General features: G+C 49.6%; 1 protein-coding gene across 1 annotated transcript in view; it reads right to left on the bottom strand.

The window, feature by feature from the left end:
- Positions 1-23,170, bottom strand: part of LOC109888127 (cysteine/serine-rich nuclear protein 1-like) — a 56,946-nt gene extending 33,776 nt beyond the window's left edge. Inside the window, exons 1-2 of the mRNA XM_031796933.1 lie at positions 22,937-23,170; positions 7,164-7,368 (exon numbers count right to left, since the gene is read on the bottom strand). Of these exons, the coding sequence (XP_031652793.1) occupies positions 7,164-7,359 (196 nt within the window). The 5' untranslated portion in view covers positions 7,360-7,368; positions 22,937-23,170. The remainder of the gene's footprint in view (positions 1-7,163; positions 7,369-22,936) is intronic.
- Between the last annotated feature and the right edge of the window lie 782 nt (positions 23,171-23,952).

Here is a 23,952-nt window from a genome sequence, read left to right as displayed (position 1 = left end):
AACAAAGTGTTGGAGAAGAAAGTAAAAGTGCAATATGTTCCATGTAAGAAAGCTAACGTTTCAGTTCCTTGCTCAAAACATATGAAAGCTGGTGGTTCCTTTTAACATGAGTCTTCAATATTCCCAGGTAAGAAGTTTTAGGTTGTAGTTATTAAAGGAATTATAGGACTATTTCCCTCTATACCATTTGTATTTCATTAACCTTTGACTATTGGATGTTCTTACAGGCACTTTAGTATTGCCAGTGTAACAGTATAGCTTCCATCCCTCTCCTCGCTCCTCGCTCCTCCCTGGGCTGGAACCAGCAACACAACGACAACAGCCACCCTCGAAGCAGCGTTACCCATGCAGAGCAAGGGGAACAACTACTAGAAGGCTCAGAGCGAGTGATGTTTGAAACGCTATTACCGCGCCCTAACTAGCTAGCCATTTCACTTCGGTTACACCAGCTTCATCTCGGGAGTTGATAGGCTTGAAGTCATAAACAGTGCAATGCTTAACGCACAACGAAGAGCTGCTGGCAAAACGCACGAAAGTGCTGTTTGAATGAATGTTTACGCGCCTGCTTCTGCCTACCACTGCTCAGTCAGATACTTAAGATACTATGCCTGTATGCTCAGTCAGTTTATATGCAACGCAGGACACGCTAGATAATATCTAGTAATATCATCAACCATGTGTAGTTAACTAGTGATTATGATTGATTGTTTTTTATAAGATAAATGTAATGCTAGCTAGCAACTTACCTTGGCTTACTGCATTTGCGTAACAGGCTGTCTCCTTGTGGAGTGCAACGAGAGAGAGGCAGGTCATTATTGTGTTGGACTAGTAAACTGTAAGGTTGCAAGATTGTATCCCCCGAGCTGACAAGGTGAAAATCTGTCATTCTGCCCCTGAACGAGGCAGTTAACCCACTGTACCTAGGCAGTCATTGAAAATAAGAATGTGTTCTTAACTGACTTGCCTAGTTAAATAAAGATTAAATAAAATAAATAAAATAAAATATATATATATTTAATTTTTTAAAGGCACGCCGGCGCCCAAAAATACAGATTTCTGATTGTTATGAAAACTTGAAATCGGCCCTAATTAATAAGCCATTCCGATTAATCGGTCGACCTCTCGTTCAAACACACCAAGACAGTCGTGAAGAGGGCACGACAAAGCCTATTCCCCCTCAGGAAACTAAAAAGATTTGGCATGGGTCCTGAGATCCTCAAAAGGTTCCACAGCTGCAACATCGAGACCATCCTGACTGGTTGCATCACTGCCTGGTACGGCAATTGCTCGGCCTCTGACCGCAAGGCACTAGAGGGTAGTGCGTACGGCCCAGTACATCACTGGGGCTAAGCTGCCTGCCATTCAGGACCTCTACACCAGGCGGTGTCAGAGGAAGGCCCTAAAAATTGTCAAAGACCCCAGCCACCTGTCATAGACTGTTCTCTCTACTACCGCATGGCAAGCGGTACCGGATAGCCAAGTCTAGGACAAAAAAAGCTTCTCAACAGTTTTTACCGGCAAGCCATAAGACTCCTGAACAGGTAATCAAATGGCTACCCGGAATATTTGCATTGTATGTCCCCCCCCCCCCCCCCACTGGTGCTACTCTCTGTTTATCATATATGCATAGTCACTTTAACTATACATTCATGTACATACTACCTCAATTGGGTCGACCAACCAGTGCTCCCGCACATTGGCTAACCGGGCTATCTGCATTGTGTCCCACCACCCGCCAACCCCTCTCTTACACTACTGCTACTCTCTGTTCATCGTATATGCATAGTCACTTTAACCATATCTACATACTATCTCAATCAGCCTGACTAACAGGTGTCTGTATGTAGCCTTGCTACTTTTAAAGCCGCGCTACTTTATAGTCTGGCTTTTTACTGTTGTTTAATTTCTTTACTTACCCATTGTTCACCTAATACCTTTTTTGCACTATTGGTTAGAGCCTGTAAGGTCCTGTTGTATTCAGTGCACGTGACAAATAACATTTGATATGATGTACAAATTACCTAGAGTAACCTGTACCCCCGCATATAGACTTGGTATCGGTACCCCCTGTATATAGCCTCCACATCGACTCTGTACCGGTACCCCCTGCATATAGCCTCCACATTGACTCTGTACCGGTACCCCCTGTATATAGCCTCTACATTGTACCAGTACCCCCTGTATATAGCCTCCACATTGACTCTGTACCGGTACCCCCTGTATATAGCCTCCATACTGACTCAGTACCGGTACCCCCTGTATATAGCCTCTACATTGTACCGGTACCCCCTGTATATAGCCTCCACATTGACTCTGTACCGGTACCCCCTGTATATAGCCTCCATACTGACTCAGTACCGGTACCCCCTGTATATAGCCTCTACATTGTACCGGTACCCCCTGCATATAGCCTCCACATTGTACCAGTACCCCCTGTATATAGCCTCCACATTGAATCTGTACCAGTACCCCCTGCATATAGCCTCCACATTGACTCTGTACCGGTACCCCCTGCGTATAGCCTCCACATTGACTCTGTACCGGTACCCCCTGTATATAGCCTCCACATTGACTCTGTACCGGTACCCCCCTGTATATAGCCTCCACATTGACTCTGTACCGGTACCCCCTGTATTTTGCCTCGTTATTGTTATTCTTATTGTGCTACTTTTTATTATAGTCTACTCGGTAAATATTTTCTTAACCAACAGTGCAGTTCAAGAAGAGTTAAGGGCTTGTAAGTAAGCATCACTTGTTGCATTCGGCACATGTGACAAATAAAGTTTGCTTTGATTTGAGATGGAAGGGGGGGGGGGGCGTGTCAGTGCAGATAGCCCGGGTAACCATTTAATGAACTATTTAGCAGTCTTATGGGAGAAGCTGTTTAGGAGCCTGTCGGTCGAGAGCCGACGCTTCGGTACCATTTGCCGGACAATAGCACAATCTATGGCTTGGGTGGTTGGAGCCCATTGTTCAGCCTTTCCCGACACCGCCTGGTACAGAGGTCCTGGATGGCAGGGAGATCGGCCTCAGTGATGCACTGGGCCGTCCGCACCACCGTCTGCGGTGCTTTGTGGACAAGGTGGTGCGTTTGACATACCAAGCAGTGATGCACTGGGCCGTCCGCACCACCATCTGCAGTGCTTTGGGGTCAAGGTGGTGCGTTTGACATACCAAGCAGTGATGCACTGGGCCGTCCGCACCACCATCTGCAGTGCTTTGGGGTCAAGGTGGTGCGTTTGACATACCAAGCAGTGATGCACTGGGCCGTCCGCACCACCATCTGCAGTGCTTTGGGGTCAAGGTGGTGCGTTTGACATACCAAGCAGTGATGCACTGGGCCGTCCGCACCACCATCTGCAGTGCTTTGGGGTCAAGGTGGTGCGTTTGGCATACCAAGCAGTGATGCACTGGGCCGTCCGCACCACCATCTGCAGTGCTTTGGGGTCAAGGTGGTGCGTTTGGCAGTGATGCACTGGGCCGTCCGCACCACCATCTGCAGTGCTTTGGGGTCAAGTTGGTGCGTTTGGCAGTGATGCACTGGGCCGTCCGCACCACCATCTGCAGTGCTTTGGGATCCAGTTGGTGCGTTTGGCAGTGATGCACTGGGCCGTCCGCACCACCATCTGCAGTGCTTTGGGGTCAAGGTGGTGCGTTTGGCAGTGATGCACTGGGCCGTCCGCACCACCATCTGCAGTGCTTTGGGGTCAAGGTGGTGCGTTTGGCAGTGATGCACTGGGCCGTCCGCACCACCATCTGCAGTGCTTTGGGGTCAAGGTGGTGCGTTTGGCAGTGATGCACTGGGCCGTCCGCACCACCATCTGCAGTGCTTTGGGGTCAAGGTGGTGCGTTTGGCAGTGATGCACTGGGCCGTCCGCACCACCATCTGCAGTGCTTTGGGGTCAAGGTGGTGCGTTTGGCAGTGATGCACTGGGCCGTCCGCACCACCATCTGCAGTGCTTTGGGGTCAAGGTGGTGCGTTTGGCAGTGATGCACTGGGCCGTCCGCACCACCATCTGCAGTGCTTTGGGGTCAAGGTGGTGCGTTTGGCAGTGATGCACTGGGCCGTCCGCACCACCATCTGCAGTGCTTTGGGGTCAAGGTGGTGCGTTTGGCAGTGATGCACTGGGCCGTCCGCACCACCATCTGCAGTGCTTTGGGGTCAAGGTGGTGCGTTTGGCAGTGATGCACTGGGCCGTCCGCACCACCATCTGCAGTGCTTTGGGGTCAAGGTGGTGCGTTTGGCAGTGATGCACTGGGCCGTCCGCACCACCATCTGCAGTGCTTTGGGGTCAAGGTGGTGCGTTTGGCAGTGATGCACTGGGCCGTCCGCACCACCATCTGCAGTGCTTTGGGGTCAAGGTGGTGCGTTTGGCAGTGATGCACTGGGCCGTCCGCACCACCATCTGCAGTGCTTTGGGGTCAAGGTGGTGCGTTTGGCAGTGATGCACTGGGCCGTCCGCACCACCATCTGCAGTGCTTTGGGGTCAAGGTGGTGCGTTTGGCAGTGATGCACTGGGCCGTCCGCACCACCATCTGCAGTGCTTTGGGGTCAAGGTGGTGCGTTTGGCAGTGATGCACTGGGCCGTCCGCACCACCATCTGCAGTGCTTTGGGGTCAAGGTGGTGCGTTTGGCAGTGATGCACTGGGCCGTCCGCACCACCATCTGCAGTGCTTTGGGGTCAAGGTGGTGCGTTTGGCAGTGATGCACTGGGCCGTCCGCACCACCATCTGCAGTGCTTTGGGGTCAAGGTGGTGCGTTTGGCAGTGATGCACTGGGCCGTCCGCACCACCATCTGCAGTGCTTTGGGGTCAAGGTGGTGCGTTTGGCAGTGATGCACTGGGCCGTCCGCACCACCATCTGCAGTGCTTTGGGGTCAAGGTGGTGCGTTTGGCAGTGATGCACTGGGCCGTCCGCACCACCATCTGCAGTGCTTTGGGGTCAAGTTGGTGCGTTTGGCAGTGATGCACTGGGCCGTCCGCACCACCATCTGCAGTGCTTTGGGGTCAAGTTGGTGCGTTTGGCAGTGATGCACTGGGCCGTCCGCACCACCATCTGCAGTGCTTTGGGGTCAAGGTGGTGCGTTTGGCAGTGATGCACTGGGCCGTCCGCACCACCATCTGCAGTGCTTTGGGGTCAAGGTGGTGCGTTTGGCAGTGATGCACTGGGCCGTCCGCACCACCATCTGCAGTGCTTTGGGGTCAAGGTGGTGCGTTTGGCAGTGATGCACTGGGCCGTCCGCACCACCATCTGCAGTGCTTTGGGGTCAAGGTGGTGCGTTTGGCAGTGATGCACTGGGCCGTCCGCACCACCATCTGCAGTGCTTTGGGGTCAAGGTGGTGCGTTTGGCAGTGATGCACTGGGCCGTCCGCACCACCATCTGCAGTGCTTTGGGGTCAAGGTGGTGCGTTTGGCAGTGATGCACTGGGCCGTCCGCACCACCATCTGCAGTGCTTTGGGGTCAAGGTGGTGCGTTTGGCAGTGATGCACTGGGCCGTCCGCACCACCATCTGCAGTGCTTTGGGGTCAAGGTGGTGCGTTTGGCAGTGATGCACTGGGCCGTCCGCACCACCATCTGCAGTGCTTTGGGGTCAAGGTGGTGCGTTTGGCATACCAAGCAGTGATGCACTGGGCCGTCCGCACCACCATCTGCAGTGCTTTGGGGTCAAGGTGGTGCGTTTGGCAGTGATGCACTGGGCCGTCCGCACCACCATCTGCAGTGCTTTGGGGTCAAGGTGGTGCGTTTGGCAGTGATGCACTGGGCCGTCCGCACCACCATCTGCAGTGCTTTGGGGTCAAGGTGGTGCGTTTGGCAGTGATGCACTGGGCCGTCCGCACCACCATCTGCAGTGCTTTGGGGTCAAGGTGGTGCGTTTGGCAGTGATGCACTGGGCCGTCCGCACCACCATCTGCAGTGCTTTGGGGTCAAGGTGGTGCGTTTGGCAGTGATGCACTGGGCCGTCCGCACCACCATCTGCAGTGCTTTGGGGTCAAGGTGGTGCGTTTGGCAGTGATGCACTGGGCCGTCCGCACCACCATCTGCAGTGCTTTGGGGTCAAGGTGGTGCGTTTGGCAGTGATGCACTGGGCCGTCCGCACCACCATCTGCAGTGCTTTGGGGTCAAGGTGGTGCGTTTGGCAGTGATGCACTGGGCCGTCCGCACCACCATCTGCAGTGCTTTGGGGTCAAGGTGGTGCGTTTGGCAGTGATGCACTGGGCCGTCCGCACCACCATCTGCAGTGCTTTGGGGTCAAGGTGGTGCGTTTGGCAGTGATGCACTGGGCCGTCCGCACCACCATCTGCAGTGCTTTGGGGTCAAGGTGGTGCGTTTGGCAGTGATGCACTGGGCCGTCCGCACCACCATCTGCAGTGCTTTGGGGTCAAGGTGGTGCGTTTGGCAGTGATGCACTGGGCCGTCCGCACCACCATCTGCAGTGCTTTGGGGTCAAGGTGGTGCGTTTGGCAGTGATGCACTGGGCCGTCCGCACCACCATCTGCAGTGCTTTGGGGTCAAGGTGGTGCGTTTGGCAGTGATGCACTGGGCCGTCCGCACCACCATCTGCAGTGCTTTGGGGTCAAGGTGGTGCGTTTGGCAGTGATGCACTGGGCCGTCCGCACCACCATCTGCAGTGCTTTGGGGTCAAGGTGGTGCGTTTGGCAGTGATGCACTGGGCCGTCCGCACCACCATCTGCAGTGCTTTGGGGTCAAGGTGGTGCGTTTGGCAGTGATGCACTGGGCCGTCCGCACCACCATCTGCAGTGCTTTGGGGTCAAGGTGGTGCGTTTGGCAGTGATGCACTGGGCCGTCCGCACCACCATCTGCAGTGCTTTGGGGTCAAGGTGGTGCGTTTGGCAGTGATGCACTGGGCCGTCCGCACCACCATCTGCAGTGCTTTGGGGTCAAGGTGGTGCGTTTGGCAGTGATGCACTGGGCCGTCCGCACCACCATCTGCAGTGCTTTGGGGTCAAGGTGGTGCGTTTGGCAGTGATGCACTGGGCCGTCCGCACCACCATCTGCAGATGTTCTCCATATCACAGCTGTAGAACATTTTGTGGATATGAGGGCCCATGCCAAATCTTCTCAGCCTCCTGAGGTTAGTGGAGATTAGTGAAGGCATAGTGAAGGCATAGTGAAGGCTGAGGAAGTAGATTAGATACTCACTATTGTAGTGTGTGTCTGGAGAGCCAGGGTTGCTGGGTGTTGAGTCAAGGGTGTCTGAGTAGCAGCTCTCGCCCTCCGAGTCCCACCCGGAGTAGGCTGAGGACGACAGGGAGGAGGACGAGGAGTAGCACTGGTCCTCATCACAGACCTCCTCAAACTTCCTCTTCAGTAAACCGCTCATGGCTCTAGCTAGCATGGAGCTGATCTGAGAAACACAGGGAGAGGAGAGAGGGGTTATTAACATATTTACAATTAGCATAATCAGCATGTCATAACTGCAGTGGGTTGTGATTATGGTAATGATTATAGGCGTCCTACACAAGAAGGCCTCAGGGTTAATATAAGTCGCATTAAACTAACTATTATCACATCATCTGATTATCCTACTATAAATAATATCCATAGCCTACTATAATAAAGCCTGAAAACCCCTGGTGGTACTCATGGGCATATGTTCTCTAATCAGAGCATATACCTAATAGGCTGGATTTGCTATGACCATAAACAGATGAGTGAAATGTACGATGGAAATTGCTGAGTACAAGCTAGTCCTGTGCTGCCATGTGAAGCCCTGCAGAACACACCTCAGACACAGAGAGAGCGAGAGGGGGGTGAGAGCGAGAGAGCGAGAGGGGGGTGAGAGCGAGAGAGCGAGAGGGGGGGTGAGAGCGAGAGAGCAAGAGGGGGGGTGAGAGGGGGTGAGAGCGAGAGAGCGAGCGGGGGGATGAGAGCGAGAGAGCGAGAGGGGGGATGAGAGCGAGAGAGCGAGAGGGGGGGTGAGAGCGAGAGAGCGAGAGGGGGGGTGAGAGGGGGGTGAGAGCGAGAGAGCGGGGGGGATGAGAGCGAGAGAGCGAGAGAGCGGGGGGGGGTGAGAGCTAGAGAGCGAGGGGGGGTGAGAGCGAGAGGGGGTGAGAGCGAGAGAGCGAGGGGGGGTGAGAGCGAGAGAGCGAGGAGGGGTGAGAGCGAGAGAGCGAGGAGGGGTGAGAGCGAGAGAGCGAGGAGGGGTGAGAGCGAGAGAAGGGGGATGAGAGCGAGAGAGGGGGATGAGAGGGGGGGGGGTGAGAGCGTAATGATGGGTAGAAAACTCAGGATACTAGCCAATGAGGACTGACAGGCTAACCCGAACAGTACTGGTACAGGCCAACCCGAACAGTACTGGTACAGTTCACCACTAACATCCCATCAGCTGAGACCAGGAGTCGGAGTCTTCACCACTAACACCCATCAGCTGAGACCAGGAGTCTTCACCACTAACATCCATCAGCTGAGACCAGGAGTCTTCACCACTAACATCCCATCAGCTGAGACCAGGAGTCGGAGTCTTCACCACTAACATCCATCAGCTGAGACCAGGAGTCTTCACCACTAACATCCCATCAGCTGAGACCAGGAGTCTTCACCACTAACATCCATCAGCTGAGACCAGGAGTCTTCACCATTAGCATCCCATCAGCTGAGACCAGGAGTCTTCACCACTAACATCCCATCAGCTGAGACCAGGAGTCTTCACCACTAACATCCCATCAGCTGAGACCAGGAGTCTTCACCACTAACATCCCATCAGCTGAGACCAGGAGTCGGAGTCTTCACCACTAACATCCCATCAGCTGAGACCAGGAGTCGGAGTCTTCACCACTAACATCCCATCAGCTGAGACCAGGAGTCTTCACCACTAACATCCCATCAGCTGAGACCAGGAGTCTTCACCACTAACACCCATCAGCTGAGACCAGGAGTCTTCACCACTAACATCCCATCAGCTGAGACCAGGAGTCGGAGTCTTCACCACTAACACCCATCAGCTGAGACCAGGAGTCTTCACCACTAACACCCATCAGCTGAGACCAGGAGTCTTCACCACTAACATCCCATCAGCTGAGACCAGGAGTCGGAGTCTTCACCACTAACACCCATCAGCTGAGACCAGGAGTCTTCACCACTAACATCCCATCAGCTGAGACCAGGAGTCGGAGTCTTCACCACTAACATCCCATCAGCTGAGACCAGGAGTCGGAGTCTTCACCACTAACATCCCATCAGCTGAGACCAGGAGTCTTCACCACTAACATCCCATCAGCTGAGACCAGGAGTCTTCACCACTAACATCCCATCAGCTGAGACCAGGAGTCTTCACCACTAACACCCATCAGCTGAGACCAGGAGTCTTCACCACTAACACCCATCAGCTGAGACCAGGAGTCTTCATCACTAACACCCATCAGCTGAGACCAGGAGTCTTCACCACTAACACCCATCAGCTGAGACCAGGAGTCTTCACCACTAACATCCCATCAGCTGAGACCAGGAGTCGGAGTCTTCACCACTAACATCCATCAGCTGAGACCAGGAGTCTTCACCACTAACACCCATCAGCTGAGGCCAGGAGTCTTCACCACTAACACCCCATCAGCTGAGACCAGGAGTCTTCACCACTAACAACCATCAGCTGAGGCCAGGAGTCTTCACCACTAACACCCATCAGCTGAGACCAGGAGTCTTCACCACTAGCATCCCATCAGCTGAGGCCAGGAGTCTTCACCACTAACACCCATCAGCTGAGGCCAGGAGTCTTCACCTCTAACACCCATCAGCTGAGACCAGGAGTCTTCACCACTAACATTCCATCAGCTGAGACCAGGAGTCTTCACCACTAACATTCCATCAGCTGAGACCAGGAGGCTTCACCACTAACATCCCATCAGCTGAGACCAGGAGTCTTCACCACTAACATTCCATCAGCTGAGACCAGGAGGCTTCACCACTGGCTGAGAACAGAGCTGTGTTTGAATACCAACTGCACTAACCATACTATTTGTGACGTAAATTGTGTATGTAGTATGCTCCTTGGTCATAGTTAGTATGCCAAAATTTCACAGATGTTGTACTACATTTGCCAAAATATTTAAGTATAAGTATACAAGCAGACCCCTAATGCAATTCAGAAAATGGGTATGGCTTCATGTTTTCAAATTTGAAGAAAATTGTGAAAAATATGCAGCGAAGTCCAACAAGATACAAATGCATTGCTTGACCTAATTATGACAAATGTTAAGAAAATGTTGAGCAATGAAATAAAGTCATGACTTTTCAAATAGTTACCTTACACATTATATTGGCCGATATTTTGTTAGCTACGCTGTCCTTACGAGCCACATAGCATATCAGTATAGCAGTAGGTACCGGTATGATGTTAGCTAGCTACCTAACGTTAGTTGGCTACTAATACATTGATCTTGCCAGTAGATTAACTATATGCTATCTAACTCCTCAATGTTTATGGACTTGATTATTACCATCATTCTTAGTTTAGCTAAGTAGTACAGTCGTCTCAATCGACATTCACACTGGCTATCTACTCAGATTTCAGAGGACTCTCGTCTGAGTGTACCAGAGAATAACTGATGAATTTACATCAACACCAGTTGAATATGGTGTCAGTAAACGTCGGCAAGAAAGCGTAATTAAAGTGTTGCCAGCTGCACAGTTGTCAGACTCCAGTCACAAGTTATAGACTGTTCTCTCTGCTTCCGCACGGCAAGCAGTACGGGAGCGCCAAGTCGAGGTCAAAAAGGCTCCTCAACATCTTCTACCCCCAAACCATAAAACTGTTGAACAATTAATCAGATGGCCACTGGACAATTTACATTGTACACTGACCTACTCCTCTACCCTACTCCTCTACCCTACTCCTCTACCCTACTCCTCTACCCTACTCCTCTACCCTACCCCTCTACCCTACCCCTCTACCCTACCCCTCTACCCTACCCCTCTACCCTACCCCTCTACCCTACCCCTCTACCCTACCCCTCTACCCTACCCCTCTACCCTACCCCTCTACCCTACCCCTCTACCCTACCCCTCTACCCTATCCCTCTATCCTACTCCTCTACCCTACCCCTACCCCTCTACCCCTACCCCTCTACCACACTGACAGTGTCTGGCAGACAGTGTCTGGCAGTGTGCGCTCTGACCGCTCAGAAAGCGAAATGCTCTGAATTTACAATAGGAAAATCTGACAACGCTCTCAATTTACAAACACCCAGGGCGCACTCTGGAATTAATGAATTCAATAACACACCCCAGATTAAATATAATAAACACACCTGAAGATGTAAAATGTCTAGGAGGGAGGGAGGGAGGCAGAGCCAGCTAAGTCTATTTAGCTAAAGGTTGCAGTGAGGGACAGAAGGAGGGAGGGAGGAGGGAGGGGGGCAGAGCCAGCTAAGTCTATTTAACTAAAGGTTGCAGTGAGGGACAGAAGGAGGGAGGGAGGAGGGAGGGGGGCAGAGCCAGCTAAGTCTATTTAACTAAAGGTTGCAGTGAGGGACAGAAGGAGGGAGGGAGGGGGGCAGAGCCAGCTAAGTCTATTTAACTAAAGGTTGCAGTGAGGGACAGAGGGAGGGAGGGAGGAAGGGAGGGGGGCAGAGCCAGCTAAGTCTATTTAGCTAAAGGTTGCAGTGAGGGACAGAAGGAGGGAGGGAGGAGGGAGGGGGGCAGAGCCAGCTAAGTCTATTTAACTAAAGGTTGCAGTGAGGGACAGAAGGAGGGAGGGAGGAGGGAGGGGGGCAGAGCCAGCTAAGTCTATTTAACTAAAGGTTGCAGTGAGGGACAGAAGGAGGGAGGGAGGGGGGCAGAGCCAGCTAAGTCTATTTAACTAAAGGTTGCAGTGAGGGACAGAAGGAGGGAGGGAGGGGGGCAGAGCCAGCTAAGTCTATTTAACTAAAGGTTGCAGTGAGGGACAGAAGGAGGGAGGGAGGGGGCAGAGCCAGCTAAGTCTATTTAACTAAAGGTTGCAGTGAGGGACAGAGGGAGGGAGGGAGGGAGGGAGGGAGGGAGGGAGGGAGGGAGGGAGGGAGGGAGGGAGGGAGGGAGGGAGGGAGGGAGGGAGGGAGGCAGAGCCAGCTAAGTCTATTTAGCTAAAGGTTGCAGTGAGGGACAGAAGCAGGGAGGAGGGAGGGGGACCATGGTGTCAGAAGGGGGTCATATTCTCCAGACTGACTGTCTACAGTAAGTCTACCTGACAAACTGATTATAGGCAGAAACAATGGCTGAGGTTAATCCCTGCTTCCTAGTCAATCTGGAGTTTATCAGTCTGCTAAACTGTCTGAGCGGCACTGGTCACACAGACAGAACTTGACGGTAGTACGAGCCCAGTCAGACAGACAGAACAGTAGTACGAGCCCAGACAGACAGACAGAACAGTAGTACGAGCCCAGTCAGACAGAACGAACAGTAGTACGAGCCCAGTCAGACAGACACAACGAACAGTAGTACGAGCCCAGTCAGACAGACACAACGAACAGTAGTACGAGCCCAGTCAGACAGACAGAACAGTAGTACGAGCCCAGTCAGACAGACACACAGAACGGTAGTACGAGCCCAGTCAGACAGACAGAACAGCAGTACGAGCCCAGTCAGACAGACAGAACAGTAGTACGAGCCCAGTCAGACAGAGAGAACAGTAGTACGAGCCCAGTCAGACAGAGAGAACAGTAGTACGAGCCCAGTCAGACAGAGAGAACAGTAGTACGAGCCCAGTCAGACAGAGAGAACAGTAGTACGAGCCCAGTCAGACAGAGAGAACAGTAGTACGAGCCCAGTCAGACAGAGAGAACAGTAGTACGAGCCCAGTCAGACAGACAGAACAATAGTACGAGCCCAGTCAGACAGACAGAACAATAGTACGAGCCCAGTCAGACAGACAGAACAATAGTACGAGCCCAGTCAGACAGACAGAACAGTAGTACGAGCCCAGTCAGACAGACAGAACAGTAGTACGAGCCCAGTCAGACAGACAGAACAGTTGTACGAGCCCAGTCAGACAGACAGAACAGTCGTACGAGCCCAGTCAGACAGACAGAACAGTCGTACGAGCCCAGTCAAAGTGCACTTTGCCCCTCCACTCTCCTGCCTGCTGGTCTGTCCAGCATGTCCTCGGCAACTGATAACCCAGGGCTGTGTGGGAGTGTGTCTATACAGACTAACATGCCTCATCCAGCTGATATCTTGGAGCTGTGCCACGCTCCTGGCAGTGTGTCTCTGTCACAACTACACTCAAATGGATAAGGGCTGAGAGTCATAAACTGACAGGCCGGCACGCACACAGTGAGTGAAGGGTTCTAAAACACAGTAATGGTGAGTGTGTGTTATCCTACTCAAGGTACACACACACACACAAACAAACAAACACACACACACACACACACACACACACACACACACACACCTCACTCAAGGCTCTATCAAGAGGCAGAGAGAGGGAACATGTACCATTATTTTACCAGGTAAATTGACTGAGAACACATTTTCATTTACAGCAACGAACTGGGAAATAGTTACAGGGAAGAGGAATGAATCAACTGGATGCTGGTGATGATTAGGTGACAGTGATGGTATGACGGCCAGATTAGGAATTTAGGCAGGACACCAGGGTTAAACACCCCTATTATTACAATAAGTGGCATGAAATTTTTAATAATCCAAAAGACGGCACCCCACACAGGGCAACATCCCCAGTCACTGCCCTGGGGCATAGGGATATTTTGGGGGGACCAAAGGGCCTCCAACACAACTTTAAGCAGCATCTGGTTTCCCATCCAGGGACCAACCCTGCTCAGCTTCAGAGGCAAGCCAGCAGTGGGATGGAGGCTGGTATGCTGCTGGCGTAACCTAATGACAGTCCCAACCACTAAGGATGAGAGGAACACGTGACCTAATGACAGTCCCAACCACTAAGGATGAGAGGAACACGTGACCTAATGACAGTCCCAACCACTAAGGATGAGAGGAACACGTGACCTAATGACAGTCCCAACCACTAAGGATTAGAGGAACACGTGACCTAATGACAGTCCCAACCACTAAGGATGAGAGGAACACGTGACCTAATGACAGTCCCAACCACTAAGGATTAGAGGAACACGTGACCTAATGACAGTCCCAACCACTAAGGATGAGAGGAACACGTGACCTAATGACAGTCCCAACCACTAAGGATGAGAGGAACACGTGACCTAATGACAGTCCCAACCACTAAGGATGAGAGGAACACGTGACCTAATGACAGTCCCAACCACTAAGGATGAGAGGAACACGTGACCTAATGACAGTCCCAACCACTAAGGATGAGAGGAACACGTGACCTAATGACAGTCCCAACCACTAAGGATGAGAGGAACACCTAATGACAGTCCCAACCACTAAGGATTAGAGGAACACCTAATGACAGTCCCAACCACTAAGGATTAGAGGAACACGTGACCTAATGACAGTCCCAACCACTAAGGATGAGAGGAACACCTAATGACAGTCCCAACCACTAAGGATGAGAGGAACACGTGACCTAATGACAGTCCCAACCACTAAGGATGAGAGGAACACCTAATGACAGTCCCAACCACTAAGGATGAGAGGAACACCTAATGACAGTCCCAACCACTAAGGATTAGAGGAACACCTAATGACAGTCCCAACCACTAAGGATTAGAGGAACACGTGACCTAATGACAGTCCCAACCACTAAGGATTAGAGGAACACGTGACCTAATGACAGTCCCAACCACTAAGGATGAGAGGAACACCTAATGACAGTCCCAACCACTAAGGATGAGAGGAACACCTAATGACAGTCCCAACCACTAAGGATGAGAGGAACACGTGACCTAATGACAGTCCCAACCACTAAGGATGAGAGGAACACGTGACCTAATGACAGTCCCAACCACTAAGGATGAGAGGAACACGTGACCTAATGACAGTCCCAACCACTAAGGATGAGAGGAACACGTGACCTAATGACAGTCCCAACCACTAAGGATGAGAGGAACACCTAATGACAGTCCCAACCACTAAGGATGAGAGGAACACCTAATGACAGTCCCAACCACTAAGGATGAGAGGAACACGTGACCTAATGACAGTCCCAACCACTAAGGATTAGAGGAACACGTGACCTAATGACAGTCCCAACCACTAAGGATTAGAGGAACACCTAATGACAGTCCCAACCACTAAGGATGAGAGGAACACCTAATGACAGTCCCAACCACTAAGGATGAGAGGAACACCTAATGACAGTCCCAACCACTAAGGATGAGAGGAACACCTAATGACAGTCCCAACCACTAAGGATTAGAGGAACACCTAATGACAGTCCCAACCACTAAGGATTAGAGGAACACCTAATGACAGTCCCAACCACTAAGGATTAGAGGAACACCTAATGACAGTCCCAACCACTAAGGATGAGAGGAACACCTAATGACAGTCCCAACCACTAAGGATGAGAGGAACACGTAATGACAGTCCCAACCACTAAGGATGAGAGGAACACGTGACCTAATGACAGTCCCAACCACTAAGGATGAGAGGAACACGTGACCTAATGACAGTCCCAACCACTAAGGATGAGAGGAACACGTGACCTAATGACAGTCCCAACCACTAAGGATGAGAGGAACACGTGACCTAATGACAGTCCCAACCACTAAGGATGAGAGGAACACGTGACCTAATGACAGTCCCAACCACTAAGGATGAGAGGAACACGTGACCTAATGACAGTCCCAACCACTAAGGATGAGAGGAACACGTGACCTAATGACAGTCCCAACCACTAAGGATGAGAGGAACACGTGACCTAATGACAGTCCCAACCACTAAGGATGAGAGGAACACGTGACCTAATGACAGTCCCAACCACTAAGGATGAGAGGAACACGTGACCTAATGACAGTCCCAACCACTAAGGATGAGAGGAACACGTGACCTAATGACAGTCCCAACCACTAAGGATGAGAGGAACACGTGACCTAATGACAGTCCCAACCACTAAGGATGAGAGGAACACGTGACCTAATGACAGTCCCAACCACTAAGGATGAGAGGAACACGTGACCTAATGACAGTCCCAACCACTAAGGATGAGAGGAACACGTGACCTAATGACAGTCCCAACCACTAAGGATGAGAGGAACACGTGACCTAATGACAGTCCCAACCACTAAGGATGAGAGGAACACGTGACCTAATGACAGTCCCAACCACTAAGGATGAGAGGAACACGTGACCTAATGACAGTCCCAACCACTAAGGATGAGAGGAACACGTGACCTAATGACAGTCCCAACCACTAAGGATTAGAGGAACACGTGACCTAATGACAGTCCCAACCACTAAGGATGAGAGGAACACGTGACCTAATGACAGTCCCAACCACTAAGGATGAGAGGAACACGTGACCTAATGACAGTCCCAACCACTAAGGATTAGAGGAACACCTAATGACAGTCCGAACCACTAAGGATGAGAGGAACACGTGACCTAATGACAGTCCCAACCACTAAGGATTAGAGGAACACGTGACCTAATGACAGTCCCAACCACTAACGATGAGAGGAACACCTAATGACAGTCCCAACCACTAAGGATGAGAGGAACACGTGACCTAATGACAGTCCCAACCACTAAGGATTAGAGGAACACCTAATGACAGTCCGAACCACTAAGGATGAGAGGAACACGTGACCTAATGACAGTCCCAACCACTAAGGATTAGAGGAACACGTGACCTAATGACAGTCCCAACCACTAAGGATTAGAGGAACACCTAATGACAGTCCCAACCACTAAGGATTATTTTGAATTCATAGCAGGAGCAACATGATCTCACCATGACTACAGAACAAATCCACTAGCTAGGGAAGTATAGATAACTCTTGTTCTCTCAGAGTCTGGCTGTTGTTTTCACTGCACCACACAAGGTAGTGTCGTCTACTGGACAAGGTAGCGCCGTGGACAAGGTAGTGTCGTTTACTGGACAAGGTAGCGCCGTGGACAAGGTAGTGTCGTCTACTGGACAAGGTAGCGCCGTGGACAAGGTAGTGTCGTCTACTGGACAAGGTAGCGCCGTGGACAAGGTAGTGTCGTCTACTGGACAAGGTAGCGCAGTGGACAAGGTAGTGTCGTCTACTGGACAAGGTAGCGCAGTGGACAAGGTAGTGTCGTCTACTGGACAAGGTAGCGCAGTGGACAAGGTAGTGTCGTCTACTGGACAAGGTAGCGCAGTGGACAAGGTAGTGTCGTCTACTGGACAAGGTAGCGCAGTGGACAAGGTAGTGTCGTCTACTGGACAAGGTAGCGCAGTGGACAAGGTAGTGTCGTCTACTGGACAAGGTAGCGCAGTGGACAAGGTAGTGTCGTCTACTGGACAAGGTAGCGCAGTGGACAAGGTAGTGTCGTCTACTGGACAAGGTAGCGCAGTGGACAAGGTAGTGTCGTCTACTGGACAAGGTAGCGCAGTGGACAAGGTAGTGTCGTCTACTGGACAAGGTAGCGCAGTGGACAAGGTAGTGTCGTCTACTGGACAAGGTAGCGCAGTGGACAAGGTAGTGTCGTCTACTGGACAAGGTAGCGCAGTGGACAAGGTAGTGTCGTCTACTGGACAAGGTAGCGCAGTGGACAAGGTAGTGTCGTCTACTGGACAAGGTAGCGCAGTGGACAAGGTAGTGTCGTCTACTGGACAAGGTAGCGCAGTGGACAAGGTAGTGTCGTCTACTGGACAAGGTAGCGCAGTGGACAAGGTAGTGTCGTCTACTGGACAAGGTAGCGCAGTGGACAAGGTAGTGTCGTCTACTGGACAAGGTAGCGCAGTGGACAAGGTAGTGTCGTCTACTGGACAAGGTAGCGCAGTGGACAAGGTAGCGCAGTGGACAAGGTATTGTCGTCTACTGGACAAGGTAGCGCAGTGGACAAAGTAGTGTCGTCTACTGGACAAGGTAGCGCAGTGGACAAAGTAGTGTCGTCTACTGGACAAGGTAGCGCAGTGGACAAGGTAGTGTCGTCTACTGGACAAGGTAGCGCAGTGGACAAGGTAGTGTCGTCTACTGGACAAGGTAGTGCAGTGGACAAGGTAGTGTCGTCTACTGGACAAGGTAGCGCAGTGGACAAGGTAGTGTCGTCTACTGGACAAGGTAGCGCAGTGGACAAGGTAGTGTCGTCTACTGGACAAGGTAGCGCAGGGAACAAGGTAGTGTCGTCTACTGGACAAGGTAGTGCCGTCTACTGGACAAGGTAGTGCCGTCTACTGGACAAGGTAGTGCCGTCTACTGGACAAGGTAGTGCCGTCTACAAGGTAGCGCAGTGGACAAGGTAGTGTCGTCTACAAGGTAGTGCAGCCTACTGAACACTTTTGAACATTGGAACCATCAGACCTGGATCTGTTTAGCACAATGGAGCAAAAATGTTTCCAAGAGGTGATCAGTCAAAACCTTTATGTTACTGTGTCCACGATGACTAAAATCAGACAATACTAGCCGCTGCTCTAAGCTTTTTCACTATATGTCTATTTAAAGTCAATGATAATATTTATAGATTGAGATAGCAACTGCAGTAGTGTTAATTTTCATTGTGCTTTGAAACATTTGCATGAAGCCAAACTCAACCCAGGGATGAGAAAGTTAAGGGAGACTATAACAGAAGAGAAAGACTGTTAGTTTTCACAGTTTAGTTATGCTATCTGCTGTGTTTGAGCTGTTCATCAATACTTATTAACGCTCACTCCCTGGAGACAGAAGCCTCTGTGTGTGTCAGTTAAACACTTTCCTGTGGTTGTGAAACGTGCGCGGCAGAGCACATGCAGTGGTTAGAGCGTTGGGCCAGTAACCGAAAGGTTGCTGGATCGAATTCCTGAGCGGACAAGGTAAAACTCTGTTGTTCTGCCCCTGAGCAAGGCTGTTAACCCACTTCACCGGGCGCTGAAGATGTGGATGTCGATTATGGCAGCACCCGCACCTCTCTGATTCAGAGGGGGGGTTGGGTTAAATGAGGAAGACACACCTCTCTGATTCAGAGGGGGGTTGGGTTAAATGAGGAAGACACACCTCTCTGATTCAGAGGGGGGGTTGGGTTAAATGAGGAAGACACACCTCTCTGATTCAGAGGGGGGTTGGGTTAAATGAGGAAGACACACCTCTCTGATTCAGAGGGGGGTTGGGTTAAATGAGGAAGACACACCTCTCTGATTCAGAGGGGGGTTGGGTTAAATGAGGAAGACACACCTCTCTGATTCAGAGGGGGGTTAAATGAGGACGACACATTTAAGTTGAATACATTCCGCTCTGAAAAAGATCTGATTGGTTTGAAAAATATGAAATATGTGACTCGTTTCAGGAAACAAGGTGCATGTCATGCGTCACTACGTCACAGGAGAGCCATTTGAATGTAAACTTTGTTTTTATTAATCAGTAATGCCTTCTGGAACATGCCAACTTTCATGTGCCTCAATATCAAACTTGTATGCCATCTGTAAAAACAATTTCTAAATTATGAGCCTAGTTGGTTTAGCCACAGATAAAGGCAGCAACCTTCCCACTAGCCATGATTGGCTGAGATAATGAGTGGGATGGACATGCTGAGAGAGGAGTTTGGATTGGTTTGCCATGTAGCAGGCTTCTGTCTATAATATGAGCTGGTCAGTATGTGTGAGTAATCTTTTCTAACGCTGCTTTTCTGAATGACATCACGTTGTAGATCTGCATAAGTGTTGCTCTCCATTTTCTGGAGGACAGAGTTTTGAAATCAGTGGAATTAGAGTATGATAGCTAAGGAATTCTGCCGTTTGATTGCAAATATGCAGACAGAGACGAAAAGGGAACACACAGAAGGCTGATGTATAAAGCACCTGTCTCCAGATTACATCTTCAATCTAAGGGCAACCGTGGCATCCGTGACAGAGAGGGAGAAGCATCCATCCATGTATACGGGTAAGAATCTAGCTAGCAAACATTTGTAGATATTACACGTTTCTAATTTTGTCAAAGTTGATTTAATTTAAAGTTAAAGTGTACTGTTAGCTAGCTAACGTTAGCTGGCTGGTGTGAGAATAATCAAAATACACAACAGAGGACTAAACGTCAAGAGGGAATTAATGATCAATGGAAATGGTTGTCTTTCTGTAATTTTTATTTTTTATTTATTTATTTATTTACCTTTATTTAACCAGGTAGGCAAGTTGAGAACACCTTTATTTAACCAGGTAGGCAAGTTGAGAACAAGTTCTCATTTACAATTGCGACCTGGCCAAGATAAAGCAAAGCAGTTCGACAGATAAAACGACACAGAGTTACACATGGAGTAAAAACAAACATACAGTCAATAATGCAGTATAAACAAGTCTATATACAATGTGAGCAAATGAGGTGAGAAGGGAGGTAAAGGCAAAAAAGGCCATGATGGCAAAGTAAATACAATATAGCAAGTAAAATACTGGAATGGTAGTTTTGCAATGGAAGAATGTGCAAAGTAGAAATAAAAAATAATGGGGTGCAAAGGAGCAAAATTAATAAATTAATTAAAATTAAATACAGTTGGGAAAGAGGTAGTTGTTTGGGCTAAATTATAGGTGGGCTATGTACAGGTGCAGTAATCTGTGAGCTGCTCTGACAGTTGGTGCTTAAAGCTAGTGAGGGAGATAAGTGTTTCCAGTTTCAGAGATTTTTGTAGTTCGTTCCAGTCATTGGCAGCAGAGAACTGGAAGGAGAGGCGGCCAAAGAAAGAATTGGTTTTGGGGGTCACTAGAGAGATATACCTGCTGGAGCGTGTGCTACAGGTGGGAGATGCTATGGTGCCCAGCGAGCTGAGATAAGGGGGGACTTTACCTAGCAGGGTCTTGTAGATGACATGGAGCCAGTGGGTTTGGCGACGAGTATGAAGCGAGGGCCAGCCAACGAGAGCGTACAGGTCGCAATGGTGGGTAGTATATGGGGCTTTGGTGATAAAACGGATTGCACTGTGATAGACTGCATCCAATTTGTTGAGTAGGGTATTGGAGGCTATTTTGTAAATGACATCGCCAAAGTCGAGGATTGGTAGGATGGTCAGTTTTACAAGGGTATGTTTGGCAGCATGAGTGAAGGATGCTTTGTTGCGAAATAGGAAGCCAATTCTAGATTTAACTTTGGATTGGAGATGTTTGATATGGGTCTGGAAGGAGAGTTTACAGTCTAACCAGACACCTAAGTATTTGTAGTTGTCCACGTATTCTAAGTCAGAGCCGTCCAGAGTAGTGATGTTGGACAGGCGGGTAGGTGCAGGTAGCGATCGGTTGAAGAGCATGCATTTAGTTTTACTTGTATTTAAGAGCAATTGGAGGCCACGGAAGGAGAGTTGTATGGCATTGAAGCTTGCCTGGAGGGTTGTTAACACAGTGTCCAAAGAAGGGCCGGAAGTATACAGAATGGTGTCGTCTGCGTAGAGGTGGATCAGGGACTCACCAGCAGCAAGAGCGACCTCATTGGTAATAGGGAATTAATGATCAATGGAAATGGTTGTCTTTCTGTAATAGGGAATTAATGATCAATGGAAATAGTTGTCTTTCTGTAATAGGGAATTAATGATCAATGGAAATAGTTGTCTTTCTGTAATAGGGAATTAATGATCAATGGAAATGGTTGTCTTTCTGTAATAGGGAATGAATGGGTCTGAGACACGGGAGGCATTTCAGTCCGGGACTCATAGCTACATGTGGCATGTTCTCACTGATCTGAATTGTCTATACATTGGGCCTGAAACAGGATACTTGGTATTTGGCCATTGGCCCAGTTTTACTGCAAGGAATTATAATTGGTCAACCACAGGCTAGGGTTGGGTTATAAATGACATCCTGTTACTTTGTTCTGTGGAGAAGACATTGAGAACAGGGAAAATAGCCTTCCAGACAACAGTTCTTTTGTCCTCTAAACATGTCCAATGCAGAATAACCAATCCTTTAGATATTACTCTAAACTAACAAGCTGTAATTGATTTAGCTTGACAGACAAATATTTAACAATAAAAGGGATTCCTTTGCGCCAAGTGTCATTTGAATGTCCCCCGATTCCCATATAATCGAATGATGAATCAATGTCTATTTCAATGACAAGGCGAGCAACACACACGGGCCATTTCATTTGAATAGCGTAGCCTAATTGCTGATATCTGTCAATCATTATATCACGTCTGATTATCTGTGCCCAGCCTCCCCACGTTGACCTGATCAATCCCACTGATTAATGATAATTGCTATGACAACACATCAGCTGTGAGAGCTCGAGCTGTAGTGGCCATGAGGCGAACTAGGGAATCATTTTAGCCTACTGAATACACTTTAGACAACACACCATATTAGAAATACCCATTACAACCACAAAATCAACTAGGCTACAAAAACCCAGGCTGTATCACATCTGGCTGTGATTGGGAGTCCTGTAGGGCGGCGCACAATTGGCCCAGCGACGTCATTGATAAGAATTTGTTCTTAACTGACTTGCCCAGTTAAATAAAACATGTTATTTTTATTAAATATAATAGCCTAACACTTTCAACAGTCCTGCACTCAACCTGGTCCAATCACATGGTTTATTAACACTGGCGTGCTCTGTCCTCACCTGTCCTGCACTCAACCTGCTCCAATCACATGGTTTATTAAAGGCCAAACACCAAACTTTTTATAAGTAGTCAATTCGTTTTTCAACAGCTGCGATAAAACGTCAGATGTATAAAAATGCGAGCATCAACTAAATGAACCACTTCATTATCTACCCGATTATCATCATATTTAAATACCATTGCTTTGTCTATAATGTCTACCTTCTGCAACATTGTAGCCAAACGAACATAACCAAAATGATTAGCGCCAGTGCTGTTTCTGCTAACTATTTGTCTCGTCTCCACCCCCGAAGCTTTTACACATCAATTACACAGAACAGTGTTCAATTACCAACAGCGCCGCTACTCACCAATACTTCAGATATCAGATCATCATTAGTGAAAATATAGTCACAATCCAAGCGACACAATTGCACTTTATCCTCAAACAGACCTCTCGCTTTTGTCTCGACTGTAGCAGAGCACACTGTCAGTGGCAGCCTTCCCCTTGTCTGAGACAGACCGCTCCGCAGCGCAGCCTCCTCGTCACTGGAAAAACCGTGACGCAGCGGTGCCACAGGGAGGCTGGCTGCCCACGCTGCTTCCTGCCTGAGAGACAGAGAGACAGACAGAGAGACAGACAGACAGAGAAAGCTGCCTGGCTGAGAGACAGACAGAGAGACAGACAGAGAAAGCTGCCTGGCTGAGAGACAGACAGAGAAAGCTGCCTGGCTCAACTGGACTATTTACATGCACTGTCTAATTCTTCCAGTAGAAAACAAACAAATAGTTGAAGAACAATATTTAAAGTACATATTGGAAATGTGTTGAGGATAAAAAATGTTGTGTACAATGGAAACAGTACGCTACCCACAGTGTACAATGAAAACAGCACGCTACCCACAGTGTACAATGGAAACAGTACGCTACCCACAGTGTACAATGGAAACAGTACGCTACCCACAGTGTACAATGGAAATAGTATCAAATCCATTTTTTATTGATGCATATCAATGTTTAGCTGATGTTATTTTTTTTTACTAGGCAAGTCAGTTAAGAACAAACTCTTATTTTCAATGACGGCTTAGGAACAGTGGGTTAACTGCCTGTTCAGGGGCAGAACGACAGATTTGTACCTTGTCAGCTCAGAGGTTTGAACTTCCAACCTTCCGGTTACTAGTCCAACACTCTAACCACTAGGCCACCCTGCCGCCCACAATTGCACATTCTCCTCGAACAGACCTCTCGCTTTTGTCTCGACTGTAGCAGAGCACATTGTCAGTGGCAGCCTTCCCCTTGTCTGAGACAGACCGCTCCGCAGCGCAGCCTCCTCAGCGCAGCCTCCTCGTCACTGTTCAGGGGGTGTAGCTTGTGTTTCTAGCTCCAA

Source organism: Oncorhynchus kisutch, linkage group LG18 (assembly GCF_002021735.2).
Source record: "Oncorhynchus kisutch isolate 150728-3 linkage group LG18, Okis_V2, whole genome shotgun sequence".
Classification (NCBI taxonomy): Eukaryota; Metazoa; Chordata; class Actinopteri; order Salmoniformes; family Salmonidae; genus Oncorhynchus; species Oncorhynchus kisutch.
This window is presented reverse-complemented; position numbering and strand designations above follow the sequence as displayed.